The following is a 17923-nucleotide window of genomic DNA, read 5'->3' on the forward strand; positions in this document are numbered from 1 at the left end:
AACATTGGTTAGTTTCACCATAAAACAAATTCCCAAGATATAGCAAGCCAAATCAACTAAGTCTATTATCCACAATTTCGTTTGCTGTTCCACTTGTACACGACAAATAACAAGCTATCCCCATGACAATTCACAAATTCAACTCACATACAGATAAGATTTAGCTACAAAAGTGTGGTTTCACTCAAAGCAATAATGGAAACATCTGATGGACCTTGACCCAGCTGGCTACAGTATAGCTATAACTGATGATACCTTCTGTAATTCACTGTTTACTACACAGTCCTTTGTTGACCAGTTTAAATGATGTCTAACGGTTCTTGAATAGTGGCAGTTGAGATTTCCAACTCTAAATCTATTTACGGCTACTTTTCACCTCTATTACTGCAATCTTTATACCAATGAAGACTTCTGCTACCTCTACTCCTACAGTATGTCTTCTACCAATGCTCCACCTCTACCAATGAATTTTCCAATGAACACTTCAGCTCTATCATGGAAGACTACCATTTGTACTTCTAATTCCTTTTCATCTGATTGTGGTTTTGGTAATTCCTCCAAGAACTTTTCCTCTCTTCCAATTAACAGTTCTGGGAACAGTTCTACTACTACTCCAACCAAGACCTTCTGTGGACCAGAGAACTCTGACTCTGGGCGATTTAAGGATGGGATCTGAAGGTTCTATCAAGATCCTTTCACCTCCGCCAATAAAGACTTTAACTACTATGTACGTATACTTCTGTCAAGAACCTCCCCATGCCAGTGTGCCGTTACTCACTCTCTCTCCAGGAGGTCCAAGTGGGCCGGCGGCGCCGGGCTCTCCTCTTGCTCCTCTCTTGCCCTCCTCTCCAGATGGTCCGGGTGCGCCTTGGGGACCAGCAATACCCTACGCGGTAGAAGAAAAGAAGAATAAAAGAAGAATTATATGAGTGTTTCCTTCACAGTGCTGCTCTTATTATGGAGCTCCAGCATCATTATTATCCTTAGTGTGTAATCAGTACTTACGCGCTCTCCTTTGGGTCCAGCCTCTCCCTTGAATCCTGGGACACCAGGATCACCCTGTGGAAGAGCATGACTCATGATCAGAATCAGCAGATGGGAATGACTAGCACATGGGTATGACTATAGGTTTGATCTAACCTAGGTCTCTATTTTAACATGTACAGACCATATTCAGTATACTAGAAGAAAGAGAGGGGTGAGAGACAGATAGAGATGGATGAGAAGCATAGAAGATGGAAGAAGTACAGAAGTAAAGGGAAGCAGAGGGAGTGGTTGTGGTACTGTACGTACAGAAGTTCCCTTGGGTCCGAGAGGTCCAGTAGCTCCCTGAGGTCCTGGTGGGCCACGGGGTCCGGGGAAGCCAGGAGCGCCAGCAATACCAGAAGCACCCTAAATAGTCAGGGAAGAGAGAGATTGAGATTTGGCTCCCATAGTATACATGGCTAAAGTGCCCTTGATAAGGCACCTGGTCTCACATTGCTCCAGGGACTGTAACCACTGTAAGCCAGTGTGCTTAAAAGTATTGGTGTCCAATATACTGTATGTGTATAGCATGTGTATTTAATACATATACTGTAAGTATAACGTAATGTATTGTGATGATGCAATGTAATGAAAAGCAGAAGTCAATGGGTCATATCCAAAATACAACAATATTCCATCACTAATGGAAAGGTTTGTGATAATGGGTTATGCCTATGGTATCCAATAACCCAGCCCCACTACTCGAATTCTACAGTGAAGAGGTTTTTTGTTTAAGAGATTCACATGTGAAAAAGTGGAAGAAAGAGATACCATGTGATGTTATACTCACAGCAGATCCCTTAGCTCCGGGGATACCATCAGTACCAGGGTTACCCTGCAGTAATCGGAGAAACAGAGCAAAAAGTGTCATCTCACTCACCACACCACTAGCACAGTGGGCAATTTGAATATATGAGTTTTCTGTAAAAGAAAACACAGTTCTATGAGACTATCAGTGCAGTAATTTAGAAAATTTCGATTCAAATATGCAACATCTTCAAAATAATATATCACATTCAGATTCAAACACAAGTGCAGTCTTTTCTATTTCAAAAATGGACTCTGATCTATAGACCAAAAAAAATCTGATGATTTCACTTACGCCAGCACCAGCAGGTCCAGGAGATCCAGGGGTACCAGCCTCACCACGGGCACCCTGAGCTCCCTCAGCACCACGGGCACCAGTAGGACCAGCTTCACCCTGGAGAGGAAGACATGGAACACATGAAACACATGGAGCGAAAATTGAGTGATGTGAGCGAAGTTGAGCGAAAATGTTTCAAAGTTACTATGCTCATCACTTGCCATGCATAGCTGGACAATAGAATTACAAGGACAGAAAGCAAGGAATTCATTTCAGTACTGTTCTGATATTCTGAAAATGTCAATGACAAAAGTCTATTAGCAGATGATTTGTCCTACTGTCCAATGGCCACATTTCAGGCACCATGATTTTTCGCTCCTCAAAGAAAAGTGCACAACATGCTTCATGTCCCTTAACCCCATAAGACACAAGGTAATACATTTGCTGTTACCAGACTGGAAATGACCAAGTTGTAGTGCATTACTGAAGGCCTTGTGTTATGTCATAGTAGTGTAGTGTTATGTTAGCCAACTTTTCAGTGACTATTACAGCGTTCCCCTGGTGGAACAGCGTGCATTACGGGGTTAAACATCGCATTTTCGGGACAAATTTTTGATATATGTATACTGCTCTCATGTGCATCTCACCTTGGAACCTGGAGATCCGGGGAAACCTGGGGCACCAGCAGGGCCAACGGGTCCCTATGGGGAGGGGAGAGCAACACAACACAACACAACACAGGCAGGTCAGCAGTGCATCCAGACAAACAGTCAATGGCTCTTCATGTGGTGCATATTATCTTTGTATGTTAACTTGGGAATAACAGAAACATATTTCTCATAATACAGTAGTGCATCATGGCTGGAGAGGCAGTATTATTGTGTGATACTATATCTGTATGTTAACTTCATCATGGCTGGATATGCAGTATTATTGTGTGATATTATACGTGTATCTGTATGTTAACTTCATCACGGCTGGAGAGGCAGTATTATTGTGTGATATTATATATGTATGTTTATTTCATCATGGCTGGAAAGGCAGTACTATTGTGTGATATTATTTCTTAACATTAACTTCATCATGTCTGGAAAGGCAGTACTTACAGGGGGACCAGCAGGACCAGGCAGACCATCGTTACCACGGGCACCCTACAAAGCAACAACAGAAAAAACAAAAAGAAACAAACCAGACACGATTTCACAAGGTTGCATTGCCACATGGACAGCACAATGTTATTGCTATTGATTGGTCGATATTTAGCATCATCCCGTCAGGAGTGGTGTTCATATCATGTCATTGTCATGTATTGTGTTGAATGAAGTGCATGCCTTGTGATGCCACTATGTATGCTGGATGTATTCCAATGTCTGGCTTGAATGTCATGTATGCAGAATGTATGCCCAGTTCTATGTATACTGTATACTAATGTAGACCATGGATACTCACTAATAATTCCCATCTATGCCCACCCAAGTATGGCAACTATCCATCCCCATGTATGCCCACGTATGGCTACTATATGTGTGCCACGATATAGGCCCACCACATGTATGATCAATATGCATGTCTTCTGTGTGTCCACAATACATGCCCATGTCTATGCACAATTATGCCCATGTAGGTTCATCATGTGTCCCCATGTGTTGTTGTGTTTCCTCTGCCACTCACAGCAGCTCCAGCAGGTCCGGGACGTCCTCTCTCGCCAGGCAGACCACGGGGGCCCTGAAAATAGAGAGAAGTGGGGAGAGATAGGGGAGAAAGACGAGACAACATTCAAAACAGGTGAGTGGAATGAAGAGATCCTTCAAAGAGTTTCATCTGAGGCAATACATCAGCACATTGAAAGAGTGAGCAGGTGCATAACCTCAGGTCTGGCAACCTTAGGTGAGGTACGTCAGGTGAGGGTAACAGGTGTGTGGCGGCCGTGGCACTTACCATAGGTCCAGGAGCGCCATTCTCACCGGGAGCACCACCCTCGCCCTAAACACAGCAAAACGGCAGAGGGCAGAAACGAGTCAGGAGTCAGTCAAGGACAACATTAGTGATGGCAGTCAATTGTGTATCTGTGTGCATTGTGTCACCCTTTGGACATAAGGATTAATCTTTTTTTTCAATTAATTGCAATTGATAAACGTTACAATTAACGATTCATAAAAGCTTGTGTCATGCTTGCGTCATACCTTAGCTCCAGCAGCACCACCCTCTCCCTTGGCTCCATCCACACCGGGGTGTCCCTGCACACAAACAAGAAACAAACAATCATCACTGACAGTCATATCGTTCTCCCATTACAATGACCACAGGCTGGGGTTGAGATGAGTTGCTTCTCCAGTTATCCCATCCACTTACTCTGTGTCCCTTGATTCCGGGAAGTCCGGGTGTTCCTGGGAATCCACGAGCTCCCTATATAAAACAGCAAAGACAAGATGGAAGGTCATGGATTATGTACTGTACGCTGTCATTTTGAAGGAACTAACATTGTTTTTGGACTGTTCATTCAGTGCAAAATCATACCTGAGGTCCAGTGGGTCCACGCTCTCCAGCCTTGCCAGGTTTGCCAGCCTCTCCCTAGAAATGGAAGAGAGGAATGATCAGTTTTGCAGGCTATAGACGGTAAACAGTATACAGTATACAATGCACTATAACAATGCCACCTGCTATGGTGTACCTAAAGTACAGTATACACAGTGAAGGAGGAAGTATTGGAGTTTCAGCACCATCTAGTGAAGGGCAGTAGCATAGAGCAGTGGTTCCCAACCAGGGGTACGTGTATCACTAGGGGTACGCGAGTATACAGCAGTGGGTCCAAGGACAAATGAACAAATGTATGGAGCACAGTCACATTGGGATATAGAGAATGAATAAGGGTGTACTCATGGTGATGGTCATGACAAAAAAAGGCTTAGGGGGTACGCCAGACAAAAGGTTGGGAAACACTGGCATAGAGTACCAGTGCAGAGAGAGCCCGTAACCATGGTAGTTCTACTACTGCCACCTGGTCTTCCCACTCGACTGATGCATGAGGTTATCCACCTTATGGCCACACCCATTAACCCCAACCATTCTGATGTTTGTCGTGCTCCCACAGCATCTCCTGTCTGTTAGTTCTGGTTAGGCTTCCCATAGCCTTTCTGAATGATTATACATTGGCAACTAACCCTTGTAACCGTGGATAACGAGGTGGATAAGGATGAGGCCTTCATCCAGATGTGTGCACATCACCTGCTTACGTACTATATTCAAGTAAATTCAAATGTGTGATCTAAGGTGAACTTGAGTAGGGAGATGTTCTCTGGCATTTGTTTGTGGTCTACTGCTTGTGGGGTTGATTGAAATTGGAAGGTTGCAGGTTTGAATCTCACAATCCAATCCATGGCTTAAGTGCCCTTGAGCAAGGCACATAATCTCACATTGTTTCAAGGACCAATATCCTACCAGAAATAACTAGAAGTTGTTTTGGGTAAAAGTGTCAGATAATAAGGTAATTTAATGTAACCATGTAATGTGATGTCATGTGATCCAACTTAATTGATGAAAGTTGCCATAGTAAGAAATGTGACTCCAAGCTAGCTGCTAGGGGAACTATATAAATATCATCATTTCTGATCTGTTTGGCTGCCCCAATTATTGTCAATATGGTAACCTTCTGTGCTCTGTGTTATTTAATGGTATATACTGTAGTATAATAATAAGAGTAAAGGTGATACCAAAAGCAATAAATATTGCAATATTCATAGAGAAATGCTCCATTGTAAAGAATTAAGAACAGCTCACTGCATAGTTCTGTTTATCAATTGACTGCAGCTTAAACACAAAAAGGCAGAGTATGCACACTATCTATTCTACAGCAACACAAGAGAACAGTATATTTGAAGGGAGTTAAGACAGTCACCAAAAAGTAATTCAAACAAACAACACCTACAGAATAAGAACACAACACATCACCTTCTGTAACACACTTCATGACAAGTGTTAATTGTTCTGATTACTCTACTTACATCACTTCCTGATTTTCCGGGAGGTCCAGGGGGTCCACGGGGTCCAAGAGCTCCCTATGAAAACAAGAGACAATCATCAGACAAGACTACATTTCTATTTTTATTTGCTAACTGCAATATTACGGCAATGTTTAGAGTCAATTTATAAAGTGTTGGTCAAAGAGACTGTTCACAGGCCATGAGCATCAATGTGGACTGCATTGTAGGACTAGTGTGAGGCTCATGTCAGGTTTAGAGTATAAATGCTAAAATCATAGTTTTTGGTCTTTTGCACTTGTCCGTGGAATGGCTTTGCTATTTGATGTATTTTTGCTACTTGATCTGGCTTTTAACTCGTTTTTATTATTGCTTAATTCTAGTCTTTTAGTTTGACACTGTACAACACTTTGGCCGGTTCTTGCTGTTGCTTGTAAATGTGCTATATAAATGTAACATACTTACTTACTTACTGATCATTGGATTCATCAGATAATGGCTACCTCTACAAGATATCTAGTTAACATATAATAGTTTACTAACTGCTGTGTTTCCACAATGTTTACAGTCAGTTTGTGAAACATTGGTCTAAGAGGCTGTACACTGGCCATGAGCAGTCTTGCTTTGTATTGTCATGAAGGACAAGTGTAAATTTTCATGTGAGGTCCTGTTCAGGTTACTGTATTGGGTAAACTAGGTTTGCAGGTTAAGTGTAGCTAGCAAGTGTGCTAAAAGCTAACACTGTAGTGTTTTGGTCTGATTTAAAGTTTCAACAGAGGATGACTTTGCCTTTCCAGTACTGTTCAAAGACAAAATCTGCATTGCTAGGGGAAAAAAAGATCCAACTAATGCAGACGGAAGCATACCGGCTTTGACCTTTGACCTATGTATTTCATTTATTATTCATATATTCTGACTGCATAATCCGCTGATAAAGGAAGCAATGACTTATCCCTCAAGGAAGTGAATTAATGGTAAATCCGTTTTCTTCATGGATGCTGCATTCAATACATATTGTACGTAGATATTAATAACTATCAAGAGTGATATCTGCTTTAGCTTAGGGTATTCATTGTGACATGTTTGAAATTCAGCACCAGCTGTGTGCTTGATAACTGAATAAACACATCAGGGCCCTTGAAACCTCTGGACAATCAGATACCTCTGAGTTATGGCATCCTTGTGTACAACTGCAACTGTGTGTTCAGATGCTGATAGGGTTTATCAAAATGATACATTTATTGTCATTAACAGAAATATAAGCCTGACATGTTTTTTTTTATTTCAATTCAAGATTAAGATTTAAGAATAAGACCAGTAATGGCTTAAACATCTGTCACAAACTATGTTTTAATATGTGTATACAAAGTTCTAAGAATTTGAATGACTGGTATGAAATGCCTATTACTGAAAGATCATGTACTGTAAAATTGTTCACATAAGGTAGAGTGGGGCGTGCATTTGATTTTAGTGATTGCAGTTGGCATTGTCAGTGACCACAAGGCCTTCAAAGGCCTGTTTCGATTGGGTCTGTGAGAACATAAGCTGTCTGTCTTTGATGACTTTTGCCTGATGATGCATACATAGACAGCATATTTCTGAAGTTGAGATGTATGAGGGAGGGCAAAAGAGGAAATGCAAGTGTTAGAGAAGGAATCCTTCTAGGTAATTAGTTTGTGTTTGGGCATAGGGACAACACATACTCCTTGCAGTCTACAGTAGCTCTCAGCCTATTGCAGTGGAGCATAGAGTATAGTCAGCAGGGCCAGTTCTAATCTCTTTGGGGTCCTAGACGAGCACCCTTCTTTCCTCTTGTGTGGAATTAGGAACTAGCATCTGTAAACATAGTGTCATACATCTGATCTAGTAGCTACATACCGGTATGTACATAGTGCCCAGAAATAATCATTGTCAATGGCCACGTTTACATTATGTTTTTACTTCCGAATTAATAATTCCGAATTAAATATTTCCGTTGAGTTTACATTGCACTTTCATTTAATTCTGTAATACAGTGTTTACATGATGTTTTCAAAGTGCAATTGAGTTTTATTCGGAATTAAATTGAGTTAATTCTGAATTAAATATCTCATGTAAACTAGGGCCAAAGTAAAGTTTAATGCTTTGTTTTGCATAATATTCTAATGCTGCACCCTATGACTAGGGCCGGCCCTGATAGTGAGTGTGATTTTTTTTACCCTGTCTGTGACAAAGTACAGTGTGTAGGACAAAATGATGTGTGAAGCTGAGGCATTAATGGGCTGAGAGAGTTTTGGTGTATGTAACCCAAAATAGATTCTGAAAACTGTAAAGAGAACTGACGTTTGGGTTGCATGTGGGCATCTATGTTTGGTGATGAAAACTGAGACTTTTGGGATGATTGTAGCTCATGTTACACAGTACAAAAATGTGGGTTATTTCAACAGGGTGTATTTGGTCGCACTCCCAGAGTACTCTGTTAGTGTTAACACTGCATTTCTGATGTGTAGGTGCTAAAATGACTACTGACTAGGTGCTAAACTGACAACTGAGAGTTTCAGGTCATATGTAGCTTATGTGCAAAACAAAACGGTGAGGAGCTTTGAAGAAATGTATGTTGCATGCAGCCTATGTTTGGAGTTGCTTGCATCTAGTTTTGTGTTGTATGTAATATGCTGAGAACTGTGACAAGGACTGGGGGTTTCAGTTTGTTTATGGAAGACTGAGTGACAGGGGGTCGGGGTTGTGTGAACACAGCTCAACTCAGTTTTGGGTTGTGTGTTGGGTGGTGAGAACTGAGGGTTTTGGGTTTCGTGTGCTAGGTTTTGGACACAGTGAGGAGGTCTAAGGAGCTTACAGCGGGGCCGGGCTCTCCAGCTTCACCAGCGGGGCCTTGGAAACCTTGGGGGCCCTGAAACACACAAAAACAAACAACAGACATATAAAAAAGGAGAAGACACCATACACCTGTGTTACAATTTCAGTTGCATTTAAATCTGTTTTGCTCCAAATTATTATTTTCTTATGGGACTTTCAGACTCAGAGACATGGATGAAGGAGGAACACTATTCAATATTCAGATACACAAGACAAATGCAGTTCATTTCATACCCCACTAAGGGGTCAGCAGCAACTAAATCCATATTTTCTCCTTAAAAAGGACAACACCTCAGTAGATGTTTGTGTATGTGTGTTGGATTACTTACAGGAGATCCAGAAGGTCCAGGAGGTCCACGTGGTCCCATAGGTCCCTAAAAGAAAAACAGAAATGTAGAACAATGTATAACTAACTTTATAACCAGCTTTATTTACCAAACAAGGCTATAGTTTAGCAATTCCTGTCTCTCTAATTGTGTCTCTGCTCATCGCTAATAGAGGGACTGAAAACTATACACTGAGGGAACTGTAGGGAAAAGATTTTTTTTTCAAGTGCTATTCCAGCATTTCCTTTCCCTGCGATAACACAAGATAATGCTGCCTTACCAAGTATGGGGTACTCTGAGCAGAAATAGAAACTTGTAATGATTCCTTTTGACCACTGGGTGGTACACACGTTCAGCAGGACCAGTGATGCTGCGATACCAGTCTGCAGTAGCAAGTGTGTGATCTTACCATGGGTCCCTGCATCACTCCCATCTGAGCGCCTCCAGCCTTCTCATCAAAACCACCAGCCATCTGAGCAGCAAAGTTCTGAAGGAAACATCAACACAACGCACATAAATACACACAGACACAAACACAAACACAAACACAAACACAAACACAAACAGACAGATAGACAGACGCACGCACGCGCGCGCGCACACACACACACACACACACACACACACACACACACACACACACACACACACACACACACACACACACACACACACACACACACTTGAGTATCTGTTCTGAGCATTAGGCAGTAGGGAAAGGAGGTGGATGAATGAATGGGGGTGGGGTTTGGGGAGTAGGTACAGAATGGAGAGATAGATAGTGGCCTTGGCATATGTGCTTCTGACAGAGAGAAGAGACCACTTGGACAGAGGGAGCAATGTGTGCTGTACTCCATTTAAAACTGTGATGGTTTTCACCATGTAGAATGACAAAATTAGTTTAATTGTAAGCAACCCGACAATTTTTGGAGGATTGAGGACAATTCGTCAGTCAACTAAGAGTCTTCAGTTGAGGGACGAAACTTGTTGCTTACAACTAAACTCTTTTGATTAACATGACCTGGATGAGGGACAATCTTCAAGGACACACGGTGGAAACTGCTCATTCAGTCAAAAACGGTGAGCAACACAGACAGAGGAGCCAGGAGAAAGACGGGAAACCAAGAGGGACGACCACTAGACGCAGCTCTTACTCCTCCAAGTCCAGGGGGGCCAGGGGGTCCGGCAGGTCCTGGGTTTCCGGGGGTGCCTGGTTCACCATCTCTGCCTCTTGGTCCAACGCTTCCCTGGAGAAACCAAACGAAACATCGGAAGGAGAGACGAGGTAGAGGTGAGAGTCCATCCGGGAGGATAAGAGGATTAATAATAGGCAAGGTCCCTCACATGACTCCACACCACAAGGGTCCAAGAAGAAGTCAACGTCCTAATCTGCTTAACACTTCAACAACTTCAGACAAGGAGCTTTTAAAAAGTTCTGACACTAACAAGGGGGCACTGCGGACTAAAAGTATGCGAGTTCAAACCAGCGTGCCCCCAGTCCAATTGTGTCTGCATTCCATCATCAATTAACCTGGTATGTGTGCTTCCTGATGCTGCCCCCATGCCACCCCATCATCCCCTGCTTTCATGTTATCACACTTCAGTAGACTTCAGGGGCCGGTACTAAGAAGTTAAGAGGTAAATCATCTAATAGAAGAGCATGGAGTTAAGAAAATGAGGACTTCAGGCTCTTCTATTAGATGATTTACCTCTTAACTTAACCTGGTTTACTCCTGAGCCAGCTTCTTAGTATGGGCCCCTGAAGGTGGGTAGAACCTTGATTTGTAGTTCGACACAATTGGCTCTTTGTCACTTTTTGTAAACAAAATTCTGCCTTGCTCACTAACCATTCATAGCTCCTGTTTGATGATAATGCTGTTGTACAGGACAGGTAAAAAACACCAACACTTCAAAGAAATATTTCACACTCGTTTGTTTCCCTCCCCATCCAAAAGAGAGGTTGTGTAGGCTACGTAGGGTTTGTCCTCCTTACCCTGTCACCCTTAGGTCCTTTGTCGCCTCGCGACCCCTGCTCTCCTGGGGGGCCCTGCAGGCAGATGAACAGATGAAATGAGCCAAAGTGACTTACAGAGGAATGTAGACTTCATAAGCAGTAGAAACTGTAAATATGAAATGTGTAAAATATAAAGTGTATGAATGGACATGCCATGGGGCCTGATGGTCCTCTTGGTCCTACAACCTGTAAGACACAAAAAAACAACAAAAACTTAACACAAAAGAAGGATCCGGTGACTCTGTGGTCCCATGTTTGCCAAATAGTTCTAAAAAATGAATGCATGTCAATGCAAGTAGAAGTAGATATGTTATAATAGGACATTAGACACACTGATAGACTGAGGAGGCATCAGCCTTGGCCCCTGCCTGTAGGTACAGCTAGAACATGTTTTAATGGAAGTCTATCTCTTAACGACCACTGTCACACCTGCTACATCCCTCCACAATATACCAATATTCAATTGTGCTGGTATGCTCTCAATAAATAAATACATCCAACACATACAAGACCCACTGTAGGGAAACCAACATATGGGCCCAGGTTTGTGTGAAAGAGGGCATAGGTTCACTTACATCGGTAATATCTCCTGGTTCACCTTTCTGTCCCTGGAAAACAAAGATTCACAAAGCATGAGGAGAGGATAACTTCAAAAACGTCAAATACCTGCTATCTGCATTAAATATCTATTAATTTGACTGAATTTGTATTGTTTGCTAGATTAATGGTGATTATCATGTTTTATATACCCAGCCAAATCAATAGTTCAACAAAAGTCCAACAATGGGCAATCTTGAAACTGTGTCTCCATCAGTCTGCGCATCTGTGAAGGGGTGAGTTCGAGCAATATCGTGTGTGGTGGCCACACTGGCAAAAATGTGACTCAAATGGAGAAAAATGTAATAATCCACAGGCTTACACCTAATGTACCAATATTGCACCACTGACGATTGAATATTCTGCTGTTATATTTAGAAAAAAATCTGTTATACTAAGAAAAACGTTATATAAAGATGAACGTCAACTTTATTGTTAACCTGGTTTTAGACCTTGAAGCTTCCCTACTACCTGGCTAAAGCTAATTTGCATAGTCTGAGGGTGGATGTTAAGTTTTTGACCTGTGCATCACCATGTTTTGTAACCACTTTTCAATAGTCACCCCCTCATCAAATTCCTTTTCATTTCAAACATTGCCTTAACGCACATACTGTGTGCATTTGTTTGTTTATTGTCGATATTGTTAAATAAGGGAACCCTTATTTGCATTTGTGTAAAAAACATGAAATCTTTTTAATAGCTAATGCTACACAGTTATAAGCATGGTTACACTATCATTTGTTCTAATTTGCCTAAAGCAATTATAATGTATAACTGTGCATATACTATTGTATTTAGTTTTGTAGGTTAGTTCTTCCCAACTCACCTTTGCACCGAGCCCCTCTGTGGTTTTGGAAGAGATATAAATAAAAAAGACACAGAAAGAACAAAAGGTTAGCAATGCCAGACACACACACACACCCACACACACAGACACACAGACACAGACACAGACACACACACACACACACACACACACACACACACACACACACACACACACACACACACACACACACACACACACACACACACACACACACACACACACACACACACACACACACATAATATTTTGACCTCTTGATATCTGACCTCTGTGTCATATTACAGTGAACTGCTATTAGTCTCATTCACTCTCCTCAACTACAACAAGACACACACACACACACACACACACACACACACACACACACACACACACACACACACACACACACACACACACACACACACACACACACAGACACACACACACACACACACACACACACACACACACACACACACACACATATACCCAAACTGCAACTCATGCAGTGGTGGTGAGCCAAAGTTTCCCCTTAAGTTACACGCCAAACGATCACCAGTGCCATACAGTATGCAAACAGTGTAAGATCTTAGTGACAGAGTTCAAAGAGGGCATTGAGCCCAGGTGAAGAACAGCTAACAAGCTAGAGGTCATGTTTCCTGTAAATGATGAGGTCGGAGTCTTTATGGTTATGATTAAACGTGATAAAAGACACACACAGAAATGGATCAGAAGGACATCATGACATATATGAGTTGCAACATTAAAATGAGTTGTTATTAAGCTACTAAAGCTGGTTATTTAGAGGGCCTACATTTTAAAATGGAAGTTGGATTACAGAGAACACGTAATTAAAGGTGTTAATCCTTTTCCCCCCCATTCTGCCACTAATATCTGATTTTGACAGATATTCTGGGTCATTCTAGGACACATTCAGACTGTGGAGTTATCTGGCATGATTAATTGGGTATTAGTGATGCTATTGTGTCAATGGGCATTATTTGACGAATCATGACTAAGCATGCATACTTATGCACTTGCATGTGTTTCTATAATGCCCTCTGCCATCCTTCTAAGAGATGTGTTTAATTTGATAATACCCTCAGTACCCCGAGTTCAGTACAGGGATATAGAGTATGGAAAAGTGTGTGGATAGGGTTAGGGTTAGTGTGTGACCTACTGCTGTCCAACTGACGTGTACTCAGACACCAGCACACACCCCCAACACACACACACACACACACACACACACACACACACAGACAGGCACACACACACACACACACACACCTGTGATGCAGGTGATCGAGAGCCCAGAGGAAACAAGAAGCATGTGAAGCTAGCATTCACATTCACATTAGCATTAGCATTAGAATAGCATTGCATAGCATAGCATAGCATTAGCATGGCAGCGGTAATTTATTTAGGAGAGTAAATAAATTAGGACCAGTGGGGGCGCTGTGATCGGCCGGGCAGACGGGGCAGCACTCTCCGTCAGGAATGATGGGGTTGGCGCAGTCACGCAGCTCGTCACAGATGATCTCATCGCACAGCACGGCGCCCGTGTCACACACACAGATGCGACACGGCTCCGGCTTCCACACGTCCTTGTCGCTGTATTGGCGGCCATCTTGGATGCAGCCACCAAGCTCATCCTCTGCAGTGGCCAGAGCCAGCAAGGACAGGAGGACAGGAGGACAGGAAGCCAAGGGAGAGGGGGAGGGGCAGAAGAAGGAGAGAGAGAGAGAGAGAGAGGATGGAAGCATGGATGGAGAGATGGAGGAAAGGACACAAGGATGGGAGAACGAATAGGAAAGTGATGTCAGGAAGGGGAAGAGGAGAGGAAGTGTGAGGGAGGGGAAAAGAGGGGTGGAAGGATGGGGTAGATAGATAGATAGGGGGAGGGAAATGTATATAGCGTTGTTTAAGGGGCGGTTATGAAGGGGGGTTTGGGGTGGAGGTCAGCAGTTAGGAGGTAAGCAGGTGAGATTCTTGGCAGGCCGTGCACTGCATATGTACATTGATATGCTGTCATATCAATGAGGATATGCTCTGCCTGATCACATCAAAATACATGTGCACTTTTGTGTGTCACTTGGCCATTTCAATATTTCCACATTGAGCCAACATTAACACAGTTCTGCTCCATTGGCAGGACTTGGCAGGATTAATGGACGGTAATGTGGCTGGTAAGACATCTGAAAGATTTACGCGCATTTGCTCAAGCTTTCTCTCACCCATGTCTCTTGTCATAGACATTTGCACAGCATAAAGGCACTCATTTCACAAGCATGATAAATACACTACAATGTAAGTCAGGCAGATTTTCATGACAACTACCTCTGCTTCCATTGAACACAGGCCCTACTGTAAGTACAGTGTTGGGACAGTGGGTAATAGGCCTATCTGCAGTTGTAAGCAGGGTGTCATACAGGGGGTTGAGGTGTGACTGAGTCACCAGAGCCCCATGTAGTAGGCCTTTATAGGGGGCCCACACAGTGTCTGATGTATGTTGATATATGGCACAATTTGTTGCTATATTGTGCTTGTAAGTGCAGTATTTTTCTCAATACAGCTTGATTTAGCCTGAAAAGGTGTAGCGCGACACAGCTGTAAAGGTGGAATGGCTGGAGAAGGAGAGTTGAAAGCAATGCCGCGGTCTGTAGATCTCTATGAAGAAAGTTCCCCATACAGAATGTTCTCCTTAATGTGGACTTTCACAGCCGTACAGTAGAACACATTCATTTGGAATGAATACTCAAAAACCTCACTGCGGTGCTCTTAAAAAAACAGCAGCCACCCTTAAAGGGGGCATTCACCACTCCGCGTGAGCAGGACCTGAGCATCCCACTGCTCCACGGGTAGGTAGACTACACAGGACCGCATAGTTTACATTGAGGTGTAAGGTTTGGGTTACTGTGCCGCCGCCGCCACTCCTGATTGGCTGGATGGCTGTCCCAGTGTGGTGAGGTTGTCTTTGGGCTCCACAGTGCCCCCTGCTGACGGGCGTCTATTCACTACGCCCCTACAGCGTAGCGTCCCACCTACCGCCCAGCACCCTGCTCCTGACTGACCTGGCAGTCCGCTACATGAATGGGCCCTTTTCTCAGACGCCACAGGGGCATAATTGACAGGCGGGTGCCCTGAGCAAACAGGGACCCCATCTGGTTCTCATAGAGCTGCTAGTGCCAGAGCAAACACACACACACACACACACACACACACACACACACACACACACACACACACACACACACACACACACACACACACACACACACACACACACACACACACACGATATGGCACAAAGAAAGCACTGCTTTCAACCCTCTCTTGCTCCAGGGTCCCACTTTTTTTTCTGCTCAAGGTTTGTATAAACACAGTAGGCCCTATTTATTAACTGAAATCTTGCACGGCTGAAAAAGTAAGTTTAGTGTAAGTTTTCATGTCAAATGCCTCCGGCAGGCAAACAATTGAGAGTGTGTTCCACCTCATGCCTAATGTGTGGGCTACTTATATGGGAGAGATAAAATGTGGATGATATTTTTAAAAAGTAGTCTATGGTCCTACCGGGGCACTAACAGTAGGGCACTTGTCTACTATGCGGCCAACCCGAGTTCAATTCCTACCCGGGCCATTTGCCGACCCTTCCCTGTCTCTCTCATCCAACTCGCTTCCTGTCACCACCTTCACTGTCCTGTCGTATAAAACTAAAAGTAAAAGCCTGAAAAAGCCCCCCAAAATACTTTAAAAAGTAGTCTATACAAGTAGGCTACCATCCGTGAGAATATGTCTTGTATGATAATTATAACCTTACAACAGTGCCATGCATGAACACAGCTGCTCTGTGTCCTTCACCATCTCCAAGTGATGCCCTTTGAGCCTGCCAGGCTGCAGGTCAAATGGTGTAAACAAACTCAGAAGTACAGAGGTTCTCTCACAGGCACTACAAAGCACTGTACAAACTCCATCCTATGGTCTCTTTTCCTTGTAGGCTCCTTGACAATATTCCAGTTGGGAATTTCTTGTCAGAATCCAGCCTCCAGCAACATTACCAAGGCATTACCATTGTCCACGACAATTACTCAATGTGGTATCATCTGTTCAGTTGTTCTTGCAAATGGTTGCATAACCACTTATAGTTAAGCAATGAACATTCACTTGACAAGACATTCATGATATAGACAACTTCACCCAGCCCTTATCTCCATCAAAGCCCACAACATCATGGAGTTCTGTATGTTACACTTGACGACCCTTACTTTCTAAACTTGCAAGTCAATGCCCAAAAGTTATGCAGGTAGGCCTATTACACGTTTCAAGTTATACAAAGCCGGTGAATGTATTATTTAAAGAGAGACAAACGTTTTGCAGGTGAAACTTAACATCATTTGCAGCCCAACCAGCTGCAGAATCACCTGTTGCTGAAAAGATTGTTTTAAAAAAAAAGTTGCGACTTACGGTCATCCTCCTGTTGACATCTTACAATGGATAGTAATACAAGTTGGGTTGCTACAAGTAGCAAAACAGTCCGTGAATCCACAAAGCTGAACATGTCTAAATATTAGACATGCAGGTCCTTTGGGTGAGAAAAGTTGACGGGGATGGAGCAGCTGCGGCTCTTTAGGCGTTGTGTGCGTGTGTATGTGTTTCCCAGCCTACGGAACCATGCAGTCTTATCTTCCGACCAAAGATGATGGGGAGGAATCCAACGGCGGGCCCGTGCGGACAGTCAGCACCTACCGCGTCAGGCCGAGCACCGCGGTTTAATGTCCAGTCGCGTATTTATGAATCTTTGTATATTCCGCAGGACCAGTCCACCCCCTCCGACCCCCAAGCGCGCTGAAACACGAGCTCTATCTCCCTCCCCTCCCTGTCGCAGCATCCATTCTTTTTCTTCCCAAACCCATCCTCCTTCGGCCAAGCGCACAGAGGTGGGGACCTTTTTTTTCTCTTCCCCACAAACTTACCATAACTCGTTTTTGTTCTTCTTCAGAGAGAAAATTTAGCATGGATAGAGGATAACCGTTTTCATGGTTGTTTTAACCCTCTGTTGGCGCATGTTAAACATTATATGGTTAAAATTGTCACTGTGTTTGCATAATATAGGCCCAAGTATCTCCAACACTTTGCAGTCTGAGGAGAGGTGGTAGGAATTATATTTCATTTTACATTTCAATACGGCATTATGTAAAATGATGATTTAAATACTTTTTTAGGCCAAGACAT

The 17923-nt window shown here is 43.1% G+C and overlaps 1 protein-coding gene across 1 annotated transcript in view; it reads right to left on the reverse strand.

The window, feature by feature from the left end:
• The window catches only part of col2a1a (collagen, type II, alpha 1a), a 41168-nt gene extending 23722 nt beyond the window's left edge, over nucleotides 1–17446 (reverse strand). Inside the window, exons 1-22 of the mRNA XM_063220407.1 lie at nucleotides 17156–17446; nucleotides 12707–12723; nucleotides 11859–11891; nucleotides 11437–11469; nucleotides 11263–11316; nucleotides 10424–10516; nucleotides 9679–9756; nucleotides 9273–9317; nucleotides 8924–8977; nucleotides 6112–6165; nucleotides 4628–4681; nucleotides 4463–4516; nucleotides 4294–4347; nucleotides 4049–4093; nucleotides 3782–3835; nucleotides 3217–3261; nucleotides 2758–2811; nucleotides 2129–2227; nucleotides 1817–1861; nucleotides 1294–1392; nucleotides 1006–1059; nucleotides 779–886 (exon numbers count right to left, since the gene is read on the reverse strand). Coding sequence (XP_063076477.1) covers nucleotides 779–886; nucleotides 1006–1059; nucleotides 1294–1392; nucleotides 1817–1861; nucleotides 2129–2227; nucleotides 2758–2811; nucleotides 3217–3261; nucleotides 3782–3835; nucleotides 4049–4093; nucleotides 4294–4347; nucleotides 4463–4516; nucleotides 4628–4681; nucleotides 6112–6165; nucleotides 8924–8977; nucleotides 9273–9317; nucleotides 9679–9756; nucleotides 10424–10516; nucleotides 11263–11316; nucleotides 11437–11469; nucleotides 11859–11891; nucleotides 12707–12723; nucleotides 17156–17249 — 1320 coding nt within the window. The 5' untranslated portion in view covers nucleotides 17250–17446. The remainder of the gene's footprint in view (nucleotides 1–778; nucleotides 887–1005; nucleotides 1060–1293; nucleotides 1393–1816; nucleotides 1862–2128; nucleotides 2228–2757; nucleotides 2812–3216; nucleotides 3262–3781; nucleotides 3836–4048; nucleotides 4094–4293; nucleotides 4348–4462; nucleotides 4517–4627; nucleotides 4682–6111; nucleotides 6166–8923; nucleotides 8978–9272; nucleotides 9318–9678; nucleotides 9757–10423; nucleotides 10517–11262; nucleotides 11317–11436; nucleotides 11470–11858; nucleotides 11892–12706; nucleotides 12724–17155) is intronic.
• Between the last annotated feature and the right edge of the window lie 477 nt (nucleotides 17447–17923).

The sequence above is a fragment of the Engraulis encrasicolus genome, chromosome 2 (assembly GCF_034702125.1).
Source record: "Engraulis encrasicolus isolate BLACKSEA-1 chromosome 2, IST_EnEncr_1.0, whole genome shotgun sequence".
NCBI lineage: Eukaryota > Metazoa > Chordata > Actinopteri > Clupeiformes > Engraulidae > Engraulis > Engraulis encrasicolus.